At 36.0% G+C, this 25082-nt stretch overlaps 1 protein-coding gene and 1 pseudogene across 4 annotated transcripts in view; one reads left to right on the top strand and one right to left on the bottom strand.

The window, feature by feature from the left end:
• The window catches only part of TRAPPC12 (trafficking protein particle complex subunit 12), a 152359-nt gene that overhangs the window by 116131 nt on the left and 11146 nt on the right, over positions 1-25082 (top strand). For all 4 annotated transcript variants that reach the window (XM_074209583.1, XM_074209580.1, XM_074209582.1 and 1 more), the window contains 3 exons: positions 969-1041; positions 4184-4257; positions 10601-10699. In XM_074209583.1, coding sequence (XP_074065684.1) covers positions 969-1041; positions 4184-4257; positions 10601-10699 — 246 coding nt within the window. The remainder of the gene's footprint in view (positions 1-968; positions 1042-4183; positions 4258-10600; positions 10700-25082) is intronic.
• On the bottom strand, positions 12747-13107 carry LOC141504525 (large ribosomal subunit protein eL31-like; annotated as a pseudogene).

The raw sequence follows: 25082 nt of genomic DNA on the forward strand, positions 1-25082 counted from the left end.
AACTCTTGGAGTAAGGAGGACCCTGGTATCAGACTCTGTGACCCTGAGCTTAACTTATGTCTGTCTAAATTCAGTGGAGAAGGAAATGGCAAACCACTACAGTATTTTTGCTAAAATAATCCCCATGGACAATATGGTCCATGGGATCTTTAAGCGTTAGATACTAGGGCCTGCTAGGTGGCGCAGTGGATAGAGCACTGGCCCTGGAGTCAGGAGTACCTGAGTTCAAATGCAGCCTCAGACGCTTGATAATTACCTAGCTGTGTGGCCTTGGGCAAGCCACTTAACTCCATTTACCTTGCAAAAAAAACTAAAAAAAAAAAACCCAACAACACCACCAAAAACAAGAGTTAGATACTTACTAAACAACAATAAAACCATTGCCTCTTTTAACCTGCCTCTGCAACCATCATTCTGGGAGCAGCCTCTCTGGAGAAGGGATCCTCCAAGCCAAAGCCTTACCAATACCAACTACTGACCAGTTGCTATTCATGGGCAAATAAGCCCAGGAAGAGTAGCAGCACTCTCAGACCACTGGCCCTGCTTCCTTATTTAGGGAAGATATTGTTATGAAATGGTGACATAGCAATTCCCACCTGTCTCCACACCAGTCACTGCTACTGAATTTTCAGAGAAGAAAGTTCTCACCCTTAAGTCCTTTGCAGAATGGTTCAACAACAGAAATTGCATATAAATTTTATTAATGGAAATGACACTAGAGACATTACCCCTCTACCTTTCACTAGACCATTAAAAACCATAAAACCTGACTTGGATCTATGTCTTGTATTCTCTTGTTAGAATGTAAGCTCTTTAAGATCAGGAAATGTCTTTTCTAAATGTATTCTCAACAGTTAACATAGTGCTTTACATATAGTAGTACATATTAAACATGCAGTCATTACTCAAAAATTATACCAGATTCTGGAAATAACTCATTTTGTTTTTCTTTTAAACAATTACTATAGATACTAAGAAATTTGGAACAAGGCTTAACCGAAGATGGGAGTATGAATAACATTACACAAGAAAATAGGCATGGTAAGTATTCCCCTTCCACTTTGTCTCCTGGAATGCCTGTTCCATAATTAACAAATTTCTTTTAATCTTAAACCTCTTCCCTTCTCACTCCTTCCATCTTCTCTTTGTTCCTCATTGCCAACTTTGTTGACTTAGTAGCCTCCCCCCTTTGAATTAATGCTGTTAAATTTATCATCCATTCAGGTCCTGATGGCCTTTATCTATCAGTTCCCAGGATATTTTCCTTCCTTTCACATTGCATTCAGTCCTTGCCTTAGTCTTTCCAGTTTAATTTCCACCTTCACTCTAGAGGACTTCACCTTCAGTATTTGATCCTCCCTCAGTACCATAACTTCCCAGTTCTTCAGTCTACTCTGCAGTTGTCCACTCCATCTCAGTTGTACACTTAATCGTATCCAAATTCCAAAATTCCTTTATTTGATCATAATATGTTATCATTCTATCTCTCTCTCTCTCTCTCTCTCTCTCTCTCTCTCTCTCTCTCTCTCTCTCTCTCTCTCTCTCTCTCTCTGACTTATTACCCCTAACTGTTCTTTGGACTTACTGTGACTTCCAATCCCTACACCCCTCAGTTTATTTCCATACTCTCCTCCTTTCCCTCTATTATCCTGTTGTTTAACTTGTTTAGCTCTACATTCTCCTCTGCCCTGGAATCCCTTGCCCTTTTGTCCGGTCTTCAGTCATGCCTTACCAAACTCCAACCCTAGATTATTGACACTATCCCCTTTCTTCATTCCTAATCATGTGTTCTGAATGGAACTAGAGAAAATAACAAAACCATGCTAATTAGTTACACTACAAATTTGTTATTCACCACTGGGTCCTTCCTGCATCAGGGCAGTCATTTTACTCTTCCTTAATCAAGTTCCCTCTTTCCTCTTTATCTCACTTCACTCAGATACTTTCACCCTCTTTCTCTTCATTCCTATATTAGATGAGAGGTAGGCCTGATACTTTGCCAAGGCTAACTCCTCTCACACAGATCACCCTCATCATGCTCTCTCCATCATTCTCTTCCTGCCTAGTAACTTCCCTACTGGCTATACACACATTCCCAAGTATATTCTCCACCCTTAAACCTAACCATTCTCACTACCTGTTCTCCTATATTTTTTTCCTCCTATTCTTAGTCACTTTACTCTGTATTAGATCATACCAATCTTCTTTTCTATTAAGCTGTTCCTTAAGCATAGAGATCAAGAAATCTTAATATCATCCCCTATTTCAAAAGCTCAGATCTAACCATGTTACCCTCTGTTCAATAAAATCCAACCATTCCTGATCACTTTTAATGCTATACCTTCCCTCTCCTGATTATCTCCAGTTTATCTTTTATTTTGTTTGTATATAGTTGTTTGCATCTTGTGTCCCTCTCAAGATTCTGAGCTCCTTTGGGCTGAGGCTGCCTTTCATTATATCCTTTCCACTTAGCACATTGCCTGGTCATGGTAGGTGTTTGATAAATGCTTATTGACTTGATCTTTCTTGCTCATCCTTACTCAATACCATGATGCCTTTTATAAACTTTTTGTTGTTTGTCCAAATAGTCCATTAAAATGACAGATCATTTTAAAGAATATTTTTGTGTTAATCATCTGAAATGATACACATGAGTTTTTCTCTGGATTCATTTCATAACATTGTATTTTTTAATCAATTTGAACCATAAATTTATTTTTCTTGGTGTCAGCAAAATAACTATAATCAAGAATGAGTAAAAAAAAAAATGTGCCAGGTCACAAAAACCTCACTTTTTAATTTTCAGTTTACTTCCACCATTACTTTTACTCTGGATACTGGACCACTTTAGTAGTCCTTCAGTGAACCTAGTGAGATCACATCCTCATGTCACTTTAGGGAAGAAGGAAAAAGTAGGCTTGACTTGTTATTTTAACCATATAGAGACTTCCAAGTATGGAAGCTGGCTGCACCAATGCAAATTTGACATTCCTCTGTAATTAGATAGTTCCCCAAGGCACTAAGTAATGAAATAAATTACCCATGGTCACTGAGCCAGCATTTCTTGAACATAGGACTTGACCTCAGTACTCTTTGGCTCTGAAACCAGTTCTCTGTTCATTGTCTCTGCTTCTCAGTGGAATTAATAGGCAAATATACTCGTGCATTTTCAAGCCGTAGCTATATTTACCAGAAAGGAAACGGCAACTAGACCTGTGATTTCATTGGTGTAGGGAACTCCTGGGCCAGGAGACTCACTCTTCTCAGGCAAGTCAGCACTTTCTCTCCAATTTATGATCTTGACTTAAACAGGGTTGCCCAAGAAATGGTGAGGCCATGTGACTTGCCCAAGCTAGCACAGCCAGTGCACCTCAGGGATCTACCTGAGCTGTCCTTTCTGGCTTCAGGACCAGCTCTTCTCCCACTGTCCTGCTTCCCTCAATACTATCTTGTAGTTTTTTTTGTTTTTTTTTTTACTTTTGACTCTTTAAGAGTGCTTTCATGTCATTTATTTAATCCTCATAACCAGCCCTTTGAGGTAAGTAGGACAAATATTATTATCCCCATTTTTGCAGATGATAAAAACTAAGGTCCCCAGAGATAAATTGAGTTATCCCATTGGCAGAACCCAGGGTTGCAGGCCCTGATATTATGGCCCTTTTGTACAGTGGAGACTTTGCTTCCATCAGGCTGAACCCATGAGTCCTCAGTGACTTCTGCTTAGAAATCCATGTTCCCCAGCTTTGTTGGTCACTTTGGTTTTGGAGTTGATTGACTCTTAATGTGTTAAAGGGCATGATGATAAGTAGATGGTACTGATAATTCACATTTGCCGAAGTTATCTTATTTTTGTCCTATTTTTAGAAAAAGTGTAACACTTGGTTTTAGCATTTATTCTTTTGTCTGCATTGAAAACTAAGACGTTTCCACTTTTGTTTTGCATTGTTGCATCCTTGATTCAGAAATTCCGTTCCTAGAACCAGCTGGAGGTTAGTCCCTTGAAGAGGGGCAGTATTTTCTGGCTTATGGTAGAGCCTGACAGCATAGTAAAAATTCTAGGCTAAAATCCAATGGTGTTAACAAGGGGATCTTTTAAATCAGAATTCACAGAACCCAATAATTGATGGCTAGAAAGAACCTCTAATTTATTTGTGCACATTCACAAGCTGCTCTTATTTTCTAGCCTCTGTTCAGCTGTGGAGGTCACGTCTGGGCCGGGTGATGTACTCCGTGGCAAACTGTCTGCTAATGATGAAGGTACGTGGGCGGCAGGAGCTGCAGAGCTGCCGTATATCCTGGAGTAGGGTGTCATGAAGAAAAATGGAGGAGAGGCACTGGCGCATTCTGGAGCAGGGAAAGCCACCTGACTGAGCATGAAGGTTTAGCTTAGCAGAGAATTAATTAGGCTAAGTAATGGCATATTTAATAGATAGCTAAGTGCAATAACATACTTCAAGGCTATATCTTTGCTTATTCCTTCTGAAATCAATTCAAATAGAATATAGGATTTGCATTTTTAAATTGAATTTTTCAAACACTGAGCTAAATACTGTAATTAGAGCCAATTACTTGCTCCCTCTCTCATCTTTTCCAAACTCTGCCCTATGCAAGTCTCTTGTGCATACTGAGTGTACTAGTGGTGTTTGGGTTTTTTTGTTATTGTTTTGATTTAATATAATAACATCTAGAGATAGGCAGCACCGCCATGCCCTTGTATGAGTTTTAACTCTCAAGCTTTCAACCTCCTGGGGAAAAAAAATCTGTAAAATAGAGGAGCCAAACAGAATAATGCCAGATAATTCGGTTTTACTAGACTGCTTTTTTGCAGCAGTATTTTTTACTTCTTTGTGTTCAAAAAACTGGAACTACCCACACCTTCTGTTTCTTTCCCAACCACAGAAATCAAAACGTCCTGATGATCATCTGGTGACACAACCTACAGGCTGCACAGACCAGAAGCTTAATGCTTCTGTATGAATCAATTAGCAACAAACACCCAAGAGCAACACTATTAGCACTCTACCTGCTATTATAAGACAGAGATCATAACTTCTCCCACACTCTGAGTTTTCAAGCTGCCCAAGGTCATATCTGAACCTGGTTTTCCATAAGGCAAAGCAGGCAATTTGCCAAGTGAAGAAGCTTGCTCAGGGGCTCTGTTTTTTAACCTTGAAATATCAGTTTCCTGCCCCTCATGAGATGGTGATCTTGATTTGAGAAGTAGGTCTCAAAGGAATAAAGAATATAAATAAATTGAGACCATCAGGAGATTAACACATTCAGTGATACAGAAAAGATAGTTCAGTAAGATAGTATGGAATATATAATCTAGACTGAAATGTGAAGTGCAGGTGAGCTTTCCTATAATGATGTCCTCAGTTTTTTTTTTTAATCAATTCTTTCTAAAATAGAGACTCACTTTGGGAAGTATAGACATGTAAATTTAGAAAACCACCTTATTTTTCAACAATACTAGCCCTGTCACCTTGGGCAAATCTATTCTCTGCCCTAGGCCTCAGTTTGCTCATTTGCAAATTGAGAAAAATGGCCTAAATCATCTTTACAGCTCTAAATCCTATGATCTTAAATTCCCATAAGCCTTTCTAGCCTCTAAAATTTTATCAAGGACCTCTTTTTAAAATTTTTTTTTTGCAAAGCAGTGGGATTAAAGTGACTTGCCCAAGGTCACATAGCTAGGTAATTATTAAGTGTCTGAGGCCGGATTTGAACTAAGGTCCTCCTAACTCCAGGGCCAGTGCTCTATTCACTGTACCACCTACCTGCCCCTAGCACCTCTTTTACATTTAAAAAATGTTCTTTTATAAGAAAATCAGTGATTTTTGGTAAACTTATTATTCATCAGCATCTCTGAAATATTTCTGGTGCCATTTACTACCTATATTTTGTCCTTGTCTTATTCTACACTAGCTTTTCCCCACCTTCAGTATATGTTGGTTGGAGTTCCACATGCTAACTTTGCCAGGACCTTTTCTTTTTTCAGATATCCTATATGCTTTGTCTCTCCCTCAGGCACTATGTTAAGCAACACCACTTCCTCTGAATTACTTTGTTCACATTTCTGGAATTCTCAGTATAGCTTTCTGGAGACCTATCCAAAAACAGGCATAGTCTCTAGTAGCCTTCAGAGCAGCCAGTGCTGAAATCTTCCACCTGGCCACCTGTGGTAAAACTGGTGGAAAACCCTCAACTCCCATCATCATTTTGTATTTCACTTAGAATGTATCCAGCTTGCTAGAACATTCTTAAACAAAACACCTTTTGAAGTAGTAGCTTTGATGTTTCATTTTGCTCTAGGTCTAAAACTCCTCCAAGAGGATTGAATTTGCTATTAAACAATTGAATGCATTAAGATGCCAGGTAAAGGTAAAATTTGTCCCTTTTTATATTCTAGTATTTAATACTAACACTAATACTAATTCTTTGCTCTTGTATGTCACAACTCATTACAAGAATGACATTAAATGTTAGTCTATGTAAAATTTCCTTAAAAACACAGGTGTGTACATCGCCTAACATTTTAATGTTCAGATTAATCTTTTCATTTTATGTGTGAAAGAATGTAAAAGAAATTTCAACTTTGGGCTATTTTTGAGTAGGTACAATCTGCTGCCATCTAGTGAGTAGATGTGTTATTGCAATAGAATGTCATACATATATACTTTTATATACATACACAAATACATATATATTGACTGGATTATTTACATGAGCTAATTATGTTAATCAACTATTTAATAAATTTTAACAACTTACCTATTAAAGTGAAAAAGCAGTAATTTAATTTTTAGGATGAGAAATTCAACACATTTATTCTAATAGTTTGCTTTTATCTCTACATTTTGGTATATCATACTATTAAAATATTTTTGGGACTGTGCAAAGCTTTTCACCACTGTTCTTATTTTTTGAAACGTTTTTTTAATATCCTTAGATCATAAAAAAATAAAAATTTCCTTCAGACATAGTAAGAATATAGGCATACTAGAAGTAAACCAGCTTATTTTAGTGTATTAGGCAGAAACTCGAGTATACCCTTCTGATTTCACCTAGCTTCTAAACTTCCCTACATAGCTTGAAGTTCTACTATATTTTAAATGGCTGTGTGTGTGTGTGTGTGTGTGTGTGTATGTATGTGTGAAACCACATAAGTCAACCACCCGTTGTTTAACTTATGCTGCACCAGTCTTATCTGGTTCCAAAATGATTGTAAATCTGTTTCATGGGCATCAAACAGGTGCCACTGCTAATGGGAAAAGGGTGAAGACTGAACCAAAATAGATTTGTCCATTTGAGCAAATCATTCATATCCTTCAAATACAAACTTATATGGTCGAGAGAGAAAATTAAATTCTTTCTGAGAAAATCATTTCAGTCTTTTCCCAAGTTTTAGTAATGTTTCCTTGACTTCCAATAAATAAATATATTATAAGGAGACTTTAAAATGCAATCCTTTTAATTTTATTTGATTTTCAGTATGTCACATTTTGAGGATGCTAGATGTTATAGTAGATAGAGTTCCATGCCTGGACTCATCTTTTTTTGAGTTGAAATATGACCTTATATACTAGTTATGTGACCTGGGCAAGTCAGTTGCCTCAGTTTTCTCATCTGTAAAATGAGCTGGGAGAAGGAGAATGGTAAACCTTTGCAGTAGCTCTACCAAGAAAAAGAGTCAGATATGACTGAAAATGACTAAAGAGCAAAAATGTCACATTTTATTCTACCGGAGAGCACAGCTAGAAATCTCTTATCTTTCTATGTGGAAGACCTAGAGAACAGGTGGAATACAAATTACTTCTTGGTATCTTATTGAGTGCTGGATTCCATTTGTCAGAAGTAATTACTTAAACACCCTATGGTCATTATGTGCATATCATATCTTCTAAAGGTTTCTTCTCCTGGCATCAGATCCATTTTACTGGAGTCTTTGGATCAAATTACTATACTTTCATAATAGTGTTCTCACAATTCACTATTATGCTCTCCTTGGTATAATGATGTACCTGGTACACAGCATAGTATAACAGATCTATTCCATATCTGTGAGAATTTCACTTTTTGAAAATGCCTCCTCTTTAGATCTTAGGCAACTTTAGTATCTTTTCAAGTATAGTAAGTACAATCATATTCTTAAATAAATAGATATCTATTATGATCATTTTTCCTTTAGTACACAATCAGTCTTCAAATCTTGTGGAAATTAGTACATTTGATCTCTAGTTAGGCAATGGAAGCTTGACTTAAACCAAAGATTTTTATGGAACATATGATTTAGAACACAATTTTGATTAAAAATGCCTCCAAAAAGCACTTTTCCTTTCTTATTCATTTAAAATCCAAAGATAAAGAATGTAAACATGCTGTTGACAAGTATTAATTTCTGATAGTTTTGAGCCTTGTTAAGGTTAGAGAACTTCACATATACCCACATATGCCCCCTAACACCCCAAAGATAGGAGATAATGTAGATTACATATTTCATCCACTTATGTCTACTGCCCCATGTTTTTCTGCCACCATCTCACTAATTTGTCCTTTTTAACAAATTCTCTTTCTGTCCTTCTATAAGGTTGGTGGTGGGAGGAAAGCCTTATTATTATATTGTAAAATGTTTACTTAATGTGACAAAAGCCCAGGAAGTACAGAGATCACAGCATATTTGAAATTTTGAGATGGAAAAATATATCTCCTCTCTCACTCGTAGATACCCTTTAACCTAAAGGGAAATGATGGAGTAGTTTCCAGAATGGCAATAAGAGCAGCTTGGCTTGTATGAGGCATGACATTCCCTACACTGACTAAAAGCAGGCCAGCTGCTGCCTCAGTTATTGTGAGGAAATGACAGATAGTAAGAGGCAATAAGAGCAGGAAACCAAGGTACACTGTCTGATTGTACAGCTTATCTGGCCTTGAATAAAATTAGTTTTAATGAGCTATACTTGAAGTTGGTAGTCCGTAAGGAAAACCTGGAGCTTTTTATTTTTTTTCCCTGCCAAATTGGAATTCTACATGTTTGCCTATCTTTCTTTATAACATTCCAGTTAGTAACTCTAAGTTCTAGTTTGGATATAATTTAATGTGTAGAAGAATAAGGAAATAAATGTTCCTGCTAGGATATTAAGATAAACTATTAACAAGAGAAAAATATAAGTTAATATATATATTTTCTTTGTAGTAACAGTTAAAAGTCATTTGATTTTCTAAAGAGTAAGTATTCTTGGTACCAAAGAAATAATTACATTCAGGTGTATGAATAATCTTGGAGTTTTTTGGAATGGGGGGAGTTAATTTAAGGTTTATTTTAAAATTTCTTAATATCATATCTCATTTATTAATGTAAGCCTTTCCAATATTCCATTGAGTTACACTGAATGTGAATTTATCTTATTTATTTGGAAAGTGAATAAAAGGCAAAATTTATCAATTCTCATAATAATTTTTTTGGCAGAGGAGAGTTAGATGAACCATCCAGTTGAGATCTTAATTGCTACTTGAAAGGAAAAAAAATTAGGATAAAGAACTGCCTGCCTAATTGAGCTAAAAGGAGGTCATCAAAAGCTGTGATGTGTAATGGTTCATCAACTTTTATTACAGATAAACACTGGGAACCCCTTTATAATACTGGTATCACTGGGCAAGATTAATACAGACTAACTATTGGATAGTATTATTTGCTCTCTGAATCTGATGATTCAGATGGAAATAGAATGACTTGTGTGGGTGTAGGTGTACATATGTGCATGCCTATCTATAATGTGTGTGTGTCTGGGGGAATGTATTTATATGAAATGTGGTAGAGTGGACAAACCACTGGATTTGAACATAGATTTGAATACAAGCATCACTACCTATACAGTCTTGGGCAAATCATTTCCATTTTCTGAGTGTTAGTTCTTTCTCTGTAAATTTTCTTCTAGTTCCTAAAGTCTGCAGAGTGATTGGGACTAGATCTGTTATTTCACTATATGGGGAAATTCCTTGATGAGGAAATTCCATCTGCCAATCCAAGTCAACACCTTTGCTTCCTTCAGTCTTAAAGAGTTGTCTGGGTATTGAGAACTGGTGACTTGTTCAAGATCACAAAGTCAGTATGTGTCAGAGGCAGGACTTGAACCTAGATCTTCCTGACCCTGAAATCAGCTCTTTATCCATTATTCCAAGCTGCCTCTCAGAGTTTAAGTGTGGGTATGTGTGGCTTTATACATATGCATAAAGCTATTCCTTCTTCAATGATGCCTGGCATGGAGTAAGAGGGAGTATAAGAATAAATGGTTGTTCTTTATGTAGAGCCCTCTATATGTCAGATACTCTACTAAAGGCTCTTCACCACAATCCTGTTATTATTCCCATTTTATAGTTGAGGAAACTGAAGTCACCCAGGTAGTAAGTATCTGAGGTTGGATTTGAACTCAGATCTTCCTGACTCCAGACCCAGGACTCTTTTCACTACATCATCACCAAATACCTCTATATAATAAGACATTTAATACATGCTTATTGACTGATTAAAGTGAGTATGAGTAAAGGTAGAAGTGATTTCTGAATTTTAAATTGTGGCTTTGTCTTCTTTTCCTCTTAGGATTACGTACTTGCTGTAGATGCATATCATTCAGTTATCAAATACTACCCAGAACAAGAGTCTCAGCTTTTGAGTGGAATTGGAAGAATTTTCCTTCAGGTATGTAGTGTGTGTGTGTGTGTGTGTGTGTGTGTGTGTGTGTGTGTGTAATAGGTTAACTACTTTAGATAGTTCAGTGAAAGGTTAAAACAATACTGATATTTAGATAGCTTATTTAATTTTTATTTTTTTGTTAAGCATAAGTAAAGAAGCAAGAAAATATTTTAATCTAAATTTATTGTGACCATTAAAATTGAAATTTTATTGTATTTAGTATTAAGTCCTTCTGGCTTAGCCATAATTACGAGCCAGTCTGATTTTTTTTTTTAATGAAAATATGCTGAAGCTGGTTATTTTTACTATGCAGTTAAGCAATTAGTGATTGAACCACAAAGAGTTCTAATTCAGCATAGCTAACTACTTAGTAACTTGCTAATATTTTTATTAAAAGACAGTGCTTGAACCAGTAGTTATTGAAACATATGCAAGGTAAGTACCAATTTTAGCAAATTGAATAAATAATGTAGGCCATGAAAAAAATAAATTGAAAAAAAATAAATTTCATTACCCATTGACTAGACAGACAGCTAGTTTTCAGAGTCATGGGTTCATTCCCCATCCTTGTTACTGGAACTGTATGACCACAGGCAAACCTCTTAATCTCTCAGTAATCATGAGCCACAATCTGACCACAAGATGCAGGTAAATTGTAGATCATCATCCGTCAAGGGAGTTCCCTCACATCTACGAAGTCATTCAGAGCAAAAAGAAATACAGAAAAATTGCAATTGCCTAAAAATGTAGAAAATAGAGACAAATGTTTTCTTTGCATATCACTATATTAGAAGTCCCCAGAAGATACAGAACCACAGTTTGCAGTTTCTCATCCATAGTGTGGGGGCCTCTCCTTTAAAGCACTAGGTTGGGGATTCTTCTTCAGGACCAAATACGTTAATTACTACTCCCTAACCCAGGCTCCCCTTTCTGCTCCCTTAATCTCATGCAACCTTTCTCACAAAGGGTCTCTTAGAAAGACAGTCTTTTAGAATGGAAGATGTTAAATATTGGAGAGGCTTCTTTCTCCTAAAACAAAGCAAATTTGGAAGGGACCCCAAGGTACTGAACATACCTCATTTACCACTTTTCCCTAGACTTGTTCAACAAGAAGAGCTCAGAGGAGAAGGAAAGATCAGATCATTTGAAACTAGATTCTGGAAATTTTTCTGGGTCTTTTAGAGGAACTGATTTCTCAGCTTGTCAGTGGTTTGCCTTTCCCATTTCTGTCATTTCTGCTTATCAATAGGTTCACAGAAGAATGTACTTCCCAGTAGAGTTTAAGCTCTGTGAAGTCAGGGGAATGTCTTTGTTTTGGGCTTTGTAGGGTTGGAAATATGTAGTAAATGTTATTGAATTAAATTGAAATCAATTTCCTCATTAGTAAGGATTTCTCTGCCAAATAAAGAGAATAGTCTATACCTATTTTAATTTCTGAATCATAGCTTACATAATATAATTCATTCATAAAAATTTACTTAAGTATTTCTATGTATAGGTCTCTCCCAGGCCCTCAGAGTCAAAATTTCAATAAAGATATGGTCTTTAGGGAGTTTATCATCTCTTGGGGGATATGACAGACAAATCACTAAAAAAAATTAAGTAGCAAAAGGGTATGTGAGTGGTCCAGATCACATACCCTTATCTGTAGGTTCCAGCAGATTTTCCAATCTCCAGTGTCCCTATCAAGGGCCAGTTTCTGTGCCAGCAGCTTCTCTACTTTGAGGTCAGTAGGGAGAATGTTGTTTATAGGACTGTAAATGAGGGAAGGAAGGAGAGAGTGAGCAAAAGCAGAGAGGATTATGAAATGGAAGAACAGAGGCAGAAAATCTCATGCAAGACCAAGAAATGGCTCATGTTTGACTTCTCCAGCTAGGTTAGAAAGATAGAGCAATCTTAGGGTGTAGAGGATCCTGAGTGATAGACAGAGGAGTTTTATCTTTACTGGGTTGGCACCTAGTAACTATTGAAGACTTTGGCACAGAGGAGTGACTTGACCTTATCTTACTTTTTTTTTTTGACATTTTATAACTTTATTTAAACAAAACTCAATTTAGTTTTCATCCACATTGACAGTAAGCTTTGAAAATGGTGACAGACACATAAGTAACTAATGTAAACAGCTTGTTTGTTGAATCTTCATCCACATTGTGTTTCCTAGACAAACACACTCAAAGAAGGTATGGGATATTCTTTATTCCTTTGGCCCAAACAGATTTATTAAGTCTGATGTCAGTGAGTACATTGTAATTCCCATTTCTTTCATGGAAAATATGCAAATTTCCTTTAGAGCCCAAGGATCTTGCTTTTTGAAGTCTTCTCTTATGAATGTTGATGGTATATTCTCTGGTCAACATCTCACTGATGACAGACTGTCCCTTCTTTTTGTGTCCACCATTCTTTGCAGGAGCCATCTTGCTGGAGATCAGGTCAAAAAAGTGACCTTACCTTATTTTGAAAGAAATAACATTCTGGCAACAGTATGAAGAACACATTTGTGGAAAGATCTAGTAGAAGTAGGAATTATTTAAGAAAAACTTAACAATTGTTAAGTACGTATTGGCCATAAGAAATAAAATTATTAATATATGCAATTATCAACATATGCAAAAATGACCTTTTATTTTTAAAAAAACATAATTGGCAAAAATAAAACAACAAGGGCAGCTGGGTGGTGCAAGTGGATAGAGCAACAGTCCTGAAGTCAGGAGGACCTGAGTTCAAATTCAGCATCAGACACTTAATAATTACCTCACTGTGTGATCTTGGGCAAGCCACTTAATCCTATTGTCTTGCAAAATCTAAAATAAACAGACAAATAAATAATAAGTAAAACAAGGGGCAGTAGGTGGCACAGTGGATAGAGCACCAACCTTAGAGTCAGGAGGACCTGAGTTAAAATCAGGCCTCAGACACTTAATAATTGCCATTTTTTGTGACTTTGGGCACGTCACTTAACCCCATTGCATTGAAAAAAAGATAATAATAAAAAATAAAATAACAAGCTAAAGTTGTTTTAAACTATTTGGGAACTTTGTCTTTAATTGCTTGTGATTCCTCAGTGCTTCAGGTAGGGACATTTGTTACAGGAGAAAGAAAATAATCTCTTAACTACCATCTCTTTAGTTTAAGGAATGAGTGTAGACTACAAAGATAGTCCAAAGTTGATAGAAATCACTTAGAATTTGCAGGTGTGAGATTACTTGTTATATTCCCATTTATACTTTAATTCTCAGAACTGACTTACCAAAACCTAGGAGTGTAGACAAAAGAAAGCTTGACAGCATCCCTGAATTCTCAACAGTAGATAAATATTTATAAAACCTTCTCAAATGTTTCCTGTCACCAAAAATGAGGTTATAGCTTTCTTCTATTTTGATCCTTTAATTGCTATGTCATCTCATCAATTTGGATAGTACTCAAAATTTCCCAAGCTATCAACTATTTCTTCTCTACTTTATAACTTTTCTCTATATCCACCCATTGTACCTAGGCACCTTTCTCTATCTCTCTTAACATTGTATGCATAACCGTAGAGTAAACACTGTCCATCCACTCACTTTCACTTCCTCTGTAGGACTGGCCTACCAACTTTGTTTGGTTCTTCATTTTCTTTAATGACATAATGCCAGATCACCTGTACAATTTTTCCTTGGTAGCATTTGAACGGAATAGTTGTTGTTTTTTCTGTCACACCTGTAAAAATACATAAATCTAACAGTATTTTAAAATTTGTTTTTACTAAATAAAATTATGCATATTGAACATATTTAGACTCCTCTTGCCTTAGAATAGGTTTTCCAGTTCATAGCTCTGATACAGATGATACGACCTGAGTATTTTATTGATCACCTATTTCACAACACAGTGGAATACGTATACTTTTTTAATCATAGAAACAAATTTTTATTGCTAAGATGTTAGTTTACTATAAACATAAAAATACCGTTCCGGTCACTTACAATGTATAATAGAAATTTTAAGTAATTCAGTAGTATCCACAAAAGTACAAAACCCTTGGGAAAACTGCATCAGAAGGCAGTGATGTTTATCAAATGATGCCCTCTGTCTTGGATAATGATATCTTTTGCAGAGGATGAGTTAAAGAAATTCTACCATTGATACCAGATATAAAACTCTTGTTTGACATTTAAAAGTTTTCTTAACTTTGGTTCTACCTTGAGATTCCAGCCTTATGATACATTTCTCCTTTTCTTGAAGTCTTGGGTCCAACCAAACTGACCTTGCTATTTTTCAAATATGACATTCCACCTCCTTTCTTAATGTCTTTCATGCACTGTTTCTCATACTTAAAATCTATCCCCTCCTCATTTTCACTTCTTAGAATCACTAATTTCTTTCAAAGTTCAGCTTGTCCCCTATATAGATTCTTCACTGAAGCCTTTATGAGTGTTGTTTAGTAATACAGTGAATAAATTCATTCACTGGGTTCATATCCAGCCTCATATACTTGCTTGAAAATCACTGAATTACTATCTGTCTCAGTTGCTTTATCTGCAAAATGAGAATGAAAGTAGTATCTATATCCCAGAGTTTTTGTGAGGATAAAAATGAAGTATTTGTAAAGCATTTTGCAAACTTTTAAGCACTACATAAATTTGAATTTATCATCATGAGCATTGTAATTAATTAATCATCATTGTTATCATCTTGAGCATTGTAATTAATATAAGATGCCCAGATACTTCTTGTTGGCATTGAATACAATACAACTATCCTTGCCTAACTTCATTTTGTTTAGTTCTTTGGAATTTGAAATCAGATAGAACCCTACCAAATCTATTTGCAACAAAATCATAGAGTTGAAAAGGAGACCCTGAGAGATTATGTGATAGAAGAATTAGGGGTAGGTTTAGACAAAGGATTTCATTGAAATAGGGAATTTCCTGATGAGGAAACCCCCTCTATGAGTGTAGATGGTGTTTTTTTTTTTCCAGTTTAGAATCTTAGAGAGTTGTCTTCTCTATCCTTGTCCAATAGAGAGACCCTTTCTTTTGTCTCCCCCATTAATAAGTTCTTTGCAGATGGGGGCTATTTCATCCTTTGTATTCCTCTCCCCAGAATCTGGAACATAATAGGTATTTAATAAGTACTTATTGATTGATTGAGAGACACTAAGAGATTAAGTGACTTGACCTGGGTCTTGTAGTTAGTATATGTCAGAGGAGGACTTGATCCTAGATCTTCCTAGCTCCAAGACCATCCCTCTGTTCACTAAATCAAAATGCTTCTTCAACTATATTACTCCATGGCTTATTTGTGACACTGAAAAATATCTTATGTGATCATGTTTTCCTGGTTTATGCCTCACTTGATATTAATAATAAGGGGCTCATTTTTGCTGCTGTGTGGATTCCATTGGTGTCTACAACTTGGTATGGAGAAACTTCCTCTACCAATGCAAGTCAACATCTTATTTCTTAAATAGTCCTAAAAACTCATCACCCTAAGTTATCTCTGTGAATTCATTTATCAGGTACTTTTACAGTATTTGAATTTACGCATGAGATAAACCTTTTGAGAAGAGAGCTTAGACATCTTCCTCTATCAAGTAAAAAAAAAGTTGTGTGTGTGTGTGTGATTAGCGAGCAAAAGAAAGAGTGGGGGGTCATGTATTCTCCATATTTCTCAGTCAGTCATAGAATTGAAGATGGTGATCTGTTTTGGAAAATAGTCTGCAGAAGCCTGCCTGCCTCATCCCTTGTTACAATTCTATCAAAGATACCCTGAAGGACACAAACCTTTTCTGCCATAAATGTGTAATAAAGATGAGAAAGTAGATGATGTAAATTAATAGCTGCTGCTGCTCCTGCCTTCTTTAACTCCTTTTTTTCCTAGTGTTAATATAGTTTGTGATTTTTTCCATGCTTTAGGAATCTTACTCTCTTTGCCAAATTCTTTAAGACTACATCATTTTCTGCATAGTTTTCTTGTGTGTGTGTTTGTGTGTATGTGTGTGTATGTTTGCTCTGATCAAGCTGTGTTTCTTTGTTACTCCTTAAATGCTTTCTCTACTTCCTATATAACTCATTGAATACTGCAGTGTAACCTTCCAAGTATAGTAGTTCTTCTGTCAACATTGATGAAAATAGAGTATAATAGTAATGCCAGTTTATCTGTTCCATTTTTGTTTCTATTTGTTGTCCTCCTAGTTTCATCTGTGAATGTGCTTGGAATAATCTAACTTAGTAGAGTCTAACTGCAGTGTATCTCTAGGCTTATTTTCTTCTCCACTGCTTTTTGTTTGAAGCAATATTTTTAGTAGTCTTCCATCCCCTCCTTAATAATATTTTGTGAACAAGTGATATGTAGCAAATGAAATCCTAATGTAGTCAGATTGTGATTGTCATTTTTTACTAATAGAACAGGATGTTGTCAAGTTGAAAGGAAGGAAAATTATGTTTAGCGTAATAAAGAACAAAAGGATAGATATTTACCATGTTTATATATTGTTTTAGTTGTCTTATGAGAACAGAGAGTTTCAAAGAGGACATATGTCTTGATGAAGAATTTTCAGAAACAGAATTTGAATGGCCAGGATGATATAGTATACATAAGCCACAGTGCTGATATCAGGAAGTCTAGATTCTGGTTCTGGTTCTTCCACAAGCCTCCTTGTTCCTGGGACAAATCAGCCTCTTAGGACTTCAGTTACCTCATCTCTAAAATGAAGGAGTTTGCTTGAATTTTTCTCTAAAATCTCTTCCAGTTCTAAATCATACCTTTAATTCTGTGGTCATACTGGAAAGATAGTAAGAATTTTTCAGACCTGCTTATAAAAAAACGAGAAGATAGAGAAAAGTTTAGAGTATCTGGACCACTGGTTCCCAGAAGTAAAAGGATATCTCGTTTGCTAAATGTTCTAACTGTAAAGGTAAATTCCTCAAGGGCAGAGAGTGTAGTGGCATATTTGGTATCCATGTGGATGCTTAATAAATGTTAGTTAATAACAATGCATAATGTCATACCCAGATGTACTCCTCTAATATAGTCCTGAGCCCTTGTTTTCTCCTTCAAATATGAAGCATAGACATACTTCAGAGATTACTGCAGTAAAGCAATTATCACAATAAAGCAAGTCTTATGAAATTTTTGGTTTCCTAGTGCATATAAAAATCCTGTTTATACTATTCTATTAAGTGTGCAATGATTTTAAAAATACATTATTGCTAAAAGAATGCTAACCATTCTCTGAGCTTTCAGTGAGTTATAACCTTTTGCTGGTGAAGGGTCTTAACTCGATATTGATGGCTATTGAGGGTAGTGATCAAAGTTGAGGTGGCTGTGTCAGTTTTTTTAAAATATGACAGCAATGAAGTTTGTGCCATCAGTAGACTCTTCCTTAGACTTGAATTTTTAATGTCTCTTGTAGATTTCAATACTTTTGGGAATCAGGGAATAGGGAGGTCCAAAGAGGAGGAGAGAGGGAAAGGACAATGCTGGTCAGTAGAGCAGTCAACACATACACACATTTATTTATTAAGTTCACCTGGATGCAGTTCATTGCACCCCAGAACAATTACAGTAGGTTCATCAAAGGTCAATAATTACAGATCACCTTAACAGTTATAGTAATGATGAAAAAGTTTGGAAATTGCAAGAATTATCAGAATGGGACACTAAGACACAATGTGAGCTCATACTATCAGAAAAATGGCAATGATAGACTAGACTTCTCATCTCAGGATTGCCACAAACCTTCAATTTGTGTAAAATAGTATCTGCAAAATGCAATTAAGTAAAGCATAATAAAATGAGGTATGCCTGTAGTATCTCTGTAAATCTTTCATCCAGCCATTATCAGCTAACTAACTTTCCCCTCTGTTCAGGCTGTTCAGGGTCAAATTAAGAAAAACAAAGAAAGACTAAATCATTTTTAAAATTTTAGGTGATCCTTTGTTGGTCAAAAACTTTTACTGTCACTTTCTTTTATCTTCCTTTTCTCCTGGATGTGAGAATAAGAACAGAAGCAGGGAAAATAAACAAAAGACTTAACTGAACAATGCTTTAGTTTGGGCATTGCCATTTCATAGAGAAAGCTGAGAAGCAAACACTATCAAAAAAAGGAAATAAAATTTTCCATTTAATTCCAAAGGAATGAAAAAGAAACAAATGATTTTACCAAAGAAAAAATATGCAGAAGTCTATGAAATCTTAAATACTCCATATAAGCTCTATGATAATGCTAGGAAAATATCCAGGCAAATGAAGATGAAGTTGGTAGGTTGACTTTAAGCTTCTAGATAATAATACACAATTAGGTTCAGAGTATAGCTCCTATCCCTACTCTGTATCAAAAAAACCTAAGATGAATTCCACTCTTGAAATATTATTGAGATATTAGGTGACCTAAAAAAAAGGCTTATCTCACTAGAGATATTCTATTTTGCCCTCTGCTTCTAGGATATCAGGACAATTTTCCTGTAGAAATTCTTTAAAAATGAAGTCAAGGGGGGCAGCTAGGTGGCTCAGTGAATAAAGCACCGGCCCTGGAGTCAGGAGTACCTGGGTTCAAATCCGGCCTCAGACACTTAATAATTACCTAGCTGTGTGGCCTTGGGCAAGCCACTTAACCCCATTGCCTTGAAAAAACCTAAAAAATAAAAAAATGAAGTCAAGGCTCTTTTCCTGACCATGACTTTCAGGTAGCCCAATGATTTTTAAATTGCCTCTTTTGGATCTGTTTTCCAGATCTGTTGTTTTCTTCTAGTTTTTCATTCTTTTGATACTGTTTTGTCTGTTGTTTTTTTCAATGAGATATTTCATGTTTTCTTCTAGTTTTTCATTTTTTGATATTGTTTTGTGTCTTGATTCCTCACAAAATCATCAGCTTCCTTTAGCTCCATTCTGTATTTGAAGAATTTGCTTTTTTCTGCGAGCTTTCTTACCTCCTTTTCCATCTGGCCAATTCTGCTTTTTAAGGTATTTTTCTCCTCATTAACTTTTTGAACTTTTTTTTTTACCTAAACTAGTTTTGAGTATGTTATTTTCTTCGGCATTTTTTTGGATCTCCTTGACTAAGCTGTTGACTTGGTTTTCATGTTTTTCCTATATCTCCCTCATTTCTCTTCTGAATTTTTCCTCTGCCTCCCTTACTTGATTTTCATAATATTTTGAGGGGTTCTACCATAGCCTGAGCTCAACTTCTGTATTTCTTGGAGGATTTAGATGCAGAAGCTTGGACTTTCTCATCTTCAGATTGTGTATTTTGATACTCCATGGGACCAAAGTAATTTTTTTTCTGTTTACTCATTTCCTCAGCCTGTGCCTGGTTTGGGGAGCTTCCTGAGCTTTTAGTATTATTGGGACACCCCCGCAAGGTCCTCAGTTCGTTCAAGGTCTTATATGAGGCTCTGACTGCTCTCCTGCCTGTGCTCTGATCTGTGGATGGCAATAGGGGGCCCCCAGACTGCAACCAGAGTCTGAATATGGACAAAGCACACGAATCCTGACCCAGGGCCAGAGGAGAGACCTTGACAGTCTTCCCCCCCACATCCCCTTACCTTCTGTGGACTAAGCACTCCAGGAGCAGCTGCTGGGTGGCTTTGTGTGCCTGCTTCTGTTTCCTGGGATCTGGGCTGTGCTGAGGGCCACAGCTATGCTGATGGCTGCAACTGCACTGAAGCTCCCACTCACTGTGGCAGAGTTTTCCCCACTGATCTTCCAGGTTGTGTTTGGTGTTCCCTGGACTGCCAGGTCAGGAAACTCCTGCTGCTGCCAGGAGCCAGTTCTCCCTGTGATCCAGGCCTATAGATGCAACAACCCAGAAGACTGGAGCTCCTTCACTCCTGCATGATAATCCTGACTGCCTTGCCGCCCTCTCCACCCCCATGGAACAGAGCTTTCCCACAATTTTCCAGGTTATCTTAGAGTGGAGAATTGCCTCACTGAATCTTTTTTGTGGGTTCTGTCTCTCAAAAATTTAGTTAGAGAGACATAATTTTAAGGTTTTTGGAATATTTTTGAGAGAGTTCCTAGGAAAGGCTGTTCTCATGCTGTCATCTTGTGGAGATACTAGAAATTCAAAAGGGGGCACCATTAATGGGCTACATGCTGCCTACTTTATATTTGGGCTTCTGATCACTGGTTTTCCATTTTAATTTTTCAAAAATATTTTTCCCTTTGTAGGGGAAGAAAAAAGTTCAAATTTATTATATAGGTAGTGTTTGTAATATCTCTAGTTTTCTAGTTGAGTCTACCTTTATAAATATGAGCTTTTCATATTTTAAAAATCCTTTCATGAAAGATAGATTGATAGCATTTTTTAAGTATTGATGCTTGGATGTACAGGTGTAGGTCAGTCATTCACCTTCACCCACTCCCCACAAGTCTGAATATCTGATAGATATATTTCATATACTGATAAAATATCTTCATTTACTTGAAAATCAAATAATCATTGTATTCAGTTTTCTGCATATCTCTTCTTTATGCATAACTTTCTTTAAAGATACTCTGAGTTCTATCTAGAGGAAGAAGGGGGAGAAAAATCATGTCAGAATAAGAAATTTCAGCTGTTTGAAATGAAATCTATTTCTGTAAACTAGTTTTGAGACATTGATATCCCTGGGGAATTTTTCCAACTAATCTCCTGAATTAAGGAATTTAAGAAGTATTATAATGTTTAAACATATTGAGAAACATTCTCCTTTAGTTCTTTATGTTTATTTCTCCCTAACTCTCATGGAACCTCTTTGGAATTCTTTTAGACTATAATTTCCAACTAAAAAAAATAGGAAGAGAAATTACAGAAAGCCATGACAAACTCAGGACTTCAAGGTGATTCACTTATGCCAAGTAATTATCCATTTTGTGTCCTAGAAAGGAAAGACTAATGACTAACTGAAGGCCAATGCCCCTCAAAAATTACAACAACATCAACAGGTTAAAAATAAATACCATAGTTTTGAGGGAACAAGGAAGAAAATATTCTTCTAAAACAGGATACAAGATCCTTGGCTGATTAAAATATATATATATATATATATATATATATATATATATATATATATATATATATATATATATATATATATATTACATTAGACAACTAATTAAAAAGAGAAATGATAGTCCAATAAAGTTCCATTTTGATGCCTTACTGTGGGGCACTCATTAGTAGTACTAGATTCTCAAGGATACTGTCTGTAGAACAGAAGCTCTAGGGAGATCCTACTAAATTGAAAAACTTTCCAAGATGGCCAGTGATGGAGCACTTGTCAGGCATACAAGGACCAGTCTAGTTGCATTTGAAGAATTTCTCACCCTTTTATCTTATATGGAAATGATTTTTCAGTCATGGGTGCTTTTAGCATTCTTTTGAATTGCAGGTGAATTTCTGTTTGTATCAGAGGAGAGAGTATCCAATGCCAGTTAATTCACAAAGCTTTGAATTCCTAAAATTAATATACTAAGGATAAGGGGAGGGGCAAAATGCTGAACACTATCCCAGCTTCTTGGAGACTTTTTGAATGGTTAACTCAAGGAAACCTTCAGAGACTCTCAGAACTGAAACCATTTAAGAGGTCAGATCCCCAAACATTTCGTCCTGTCTCTACCTCTTTCCCTAAGTAGTCCAATTTCAGTTCATCTATTCCAGGTCACTCACAGTATCTAATCAGGTAATGGAAGCTGAGGGACTTTTATTCCACTATACTATCACTCCAGGTTAATCTCCTGACCATTTCCTAGTTTCCCTGGCACAAGACACAGAATTCTAATTATATTTACTAAACTCAAAGTTATCTATTATCTGCTAACTTTCCTAGAAGCATTCATTCTTTCTCCTTTAAAGGTTAGGGATTCCATTTCTTCCCCTTCAGTACTCGGGCAATTTGCTTGCTGGTTAGGAAGTTTTAAAAAAATAATAGGATGCATTTTTGGGGGCCACACTAATTATTTGAAAGCCTGCACTTTTCAGAAGTAACCTTTAACTCGATATTTTGTCACCACTCTCATCAACAAACGTAAGTTGAGCCCTCCTTTGTATAGCGTATTTTCCTATATATGAAAATATCTTCCTGTTCTCAAAATTATAGTATAGACAATAGATATAAAAAGACAATCCAAAAGTTTTCTGGCATATACTAAGTGCAAAGTAGGAAATATTTATATAACGGCTGCAAGAGTTCAGGCAAGGAAGTAATCACTGATGACTGAGAGAAAATAGGTGTAAAGTAGTAGGGAATGGAAATTGTAGTTAAGGGGGAATACCCAGAGCTTGTTTGGGCAATATGGAGGGATGGATTATATAATGGAGTGTATATTAGGAAATCATGTTCTAGAGGATCTTGAATGTTTAGGATTGTGTATTTCACCTGCCTTTCAAGGTTCCAGTTGGTCTCTAGTTCATTAAATTCCTTCATTCATAATCTATTGGCCAATATATGGAATACAAAGAAATTTATGGCCATACTCTTTGTCCGCATAAATATCTATTAATACAAAGCTATGTCTTTGCATGATAAATGATCTATGAGTAGTATTTAAAAATATTTTAGTAATTCAGTAGAGGGGTTAACTTCACTTCAGGTGAAACATTTAAACAGGTCTTTCTCAAAGATAGAATTTCAGTGCTGAACTTTAAGGGATACTTATGATAGAAACAACAGAAGATGGAAGGTTTTTACCCCACAGTTGTTGCAAGTCTCAAGTGAGACAATGAAATGAAACATTTTGCAGACATTAAAGTTACATAAATTTTATATACAATTCAGTTTGAATAGACTACATAGTTGTTTATATATATATATATATAGATAGATAGATAGATAGATAGATAGATAGATATAGATATATATATATAGAGAGAGAGAGAGTAGAGAGAGTAGTGTAGTGAGAAAAGAGAATGGAAAAGTGGGTCTGGAATGAAATTAGAGCAGTATCTGAATGTAGCAATTTGGACATAATAACAATAGGTAGTAAAGGAGCCAGTGAATAATTTTGGGCAAGAGAGTGATAAGATCAGAGCTATACTGTAGGAAGAATAGCAATCATTATTGCCTAAACTGAGCCAGATAATCATTTAGGAGAATAGTATTGAAAGTAGCCTAAGTATAATATAATGAGTATGAGTTTTTTCTCTGACAAGGGAAATAGAAAGGAATAGATGAAGAAACAACTCAAAGCAAGTATTGATTAGGTATCAGAGGGCCTAGGTAGTGAACTCCTCTGCATGTGGTAGGCACTAAATGTTTTTAAATTGAATTAAAAGTCATCAAAGAAAACTCTTAGATTTCCAACTTAGATAGTGAGAGGGAGGGAGAAAAGGGATAGATGGAAGAGAAAGATCACTTTTTAAATACCTATTATGTACAAGGACTACATGTCCCTGTGGAGGAGAGGGGTGTCCTTTTATCCCTCAGCAGTCCTGGATAACTTATCAAATGTGCTGAAGAAGGGGCAGGAGGAAAAAGGGTGCCCCTAATGTTGGGGAGGTTTCCCACTTCCTGACCATCTTAGATGGGTGCTTTATAATACAAATAAGTGAGTCAGGCAAAGGAACTATTTGGATAGGGAGTGTGGCATACATAGAGTTGTAAATGCTAATAAGAGGTCCAGGAAGAAATGTCTAATAAGGAATTAAGATGCAGGACTAGAACTCATGTAGAAGATAAGGGACTGATGGAGTAGCCTACTAAGTGTTCCCCTCTATGCCTCCAGTCTCTCTTCTCTTCATTAAATCTCCCTAGTAGCTACAAAATTGAAATTCCCAAAGGTTAGATCTGACCATATCACTTCTTGAACCCTTGTGGCTCCCAGTTGTATCAAGGGTAAAATATAAATTCCTCTAGCTGACATTTAAAGCACTTCATATTTGCCAAGACCGTGATAAAGAGAAACTGAGGCACAAAAGTCCAAGCATAATCAATTTATTAGCCACACTAGCAGTTAATAATAAAAAAAGAGATCCAAGGATTCCCAGCACTCAAAAGATACAGACAGAGCAGCCTTCTTTTATACAGTGAAAAGGTAATAGTTTATATTAGGAACTAAAAATAGTTTTTTGATGAAAACTAAACTAAGACATTAATTCACCTGTATCATAGGTGAGGATGAAATAAATGGCCTGACCCAGAAGAGAGGACCTCCAAACTCGAGGCTATGGGGAAAAAACACAAAGTTGATCAGTGTTCTCTAGAAAATCCAATGTAAAGCAAGTCCTAACTTATTCAGGCAAAATATCATGACTCCAGGGACTCACCCTTCTTCCCATCCAGGGCAAAAGTCCAGGCTATAGTCTAGAAAAATAGGGAAATTTGGTTCTCATAAATTCTTATGCTAAGGCCTATACAGTTTGCTGTAATTCAAAAGCTTGCTGTAATTCAAAATTACTGATTCCTGTGAGTAATTTAAGTCTTAATTATTA

The sequence above is a fragment of the Macrotis lagotis genome, chromosome 1, assembly GCF_037893015.1.
Source record: "Macrotis lagotis isolate mMagLag1 chromosome 1, bilby.v1.9.chrom.fasta, whole genome shotgun sequence".
NCBI classification, from domain to species: Eukaryota; Metazoa; Chordata; class Mammalia; order Peramelemorphia; family Peramelidae; genus Macrotis; species Macrotis lagotis.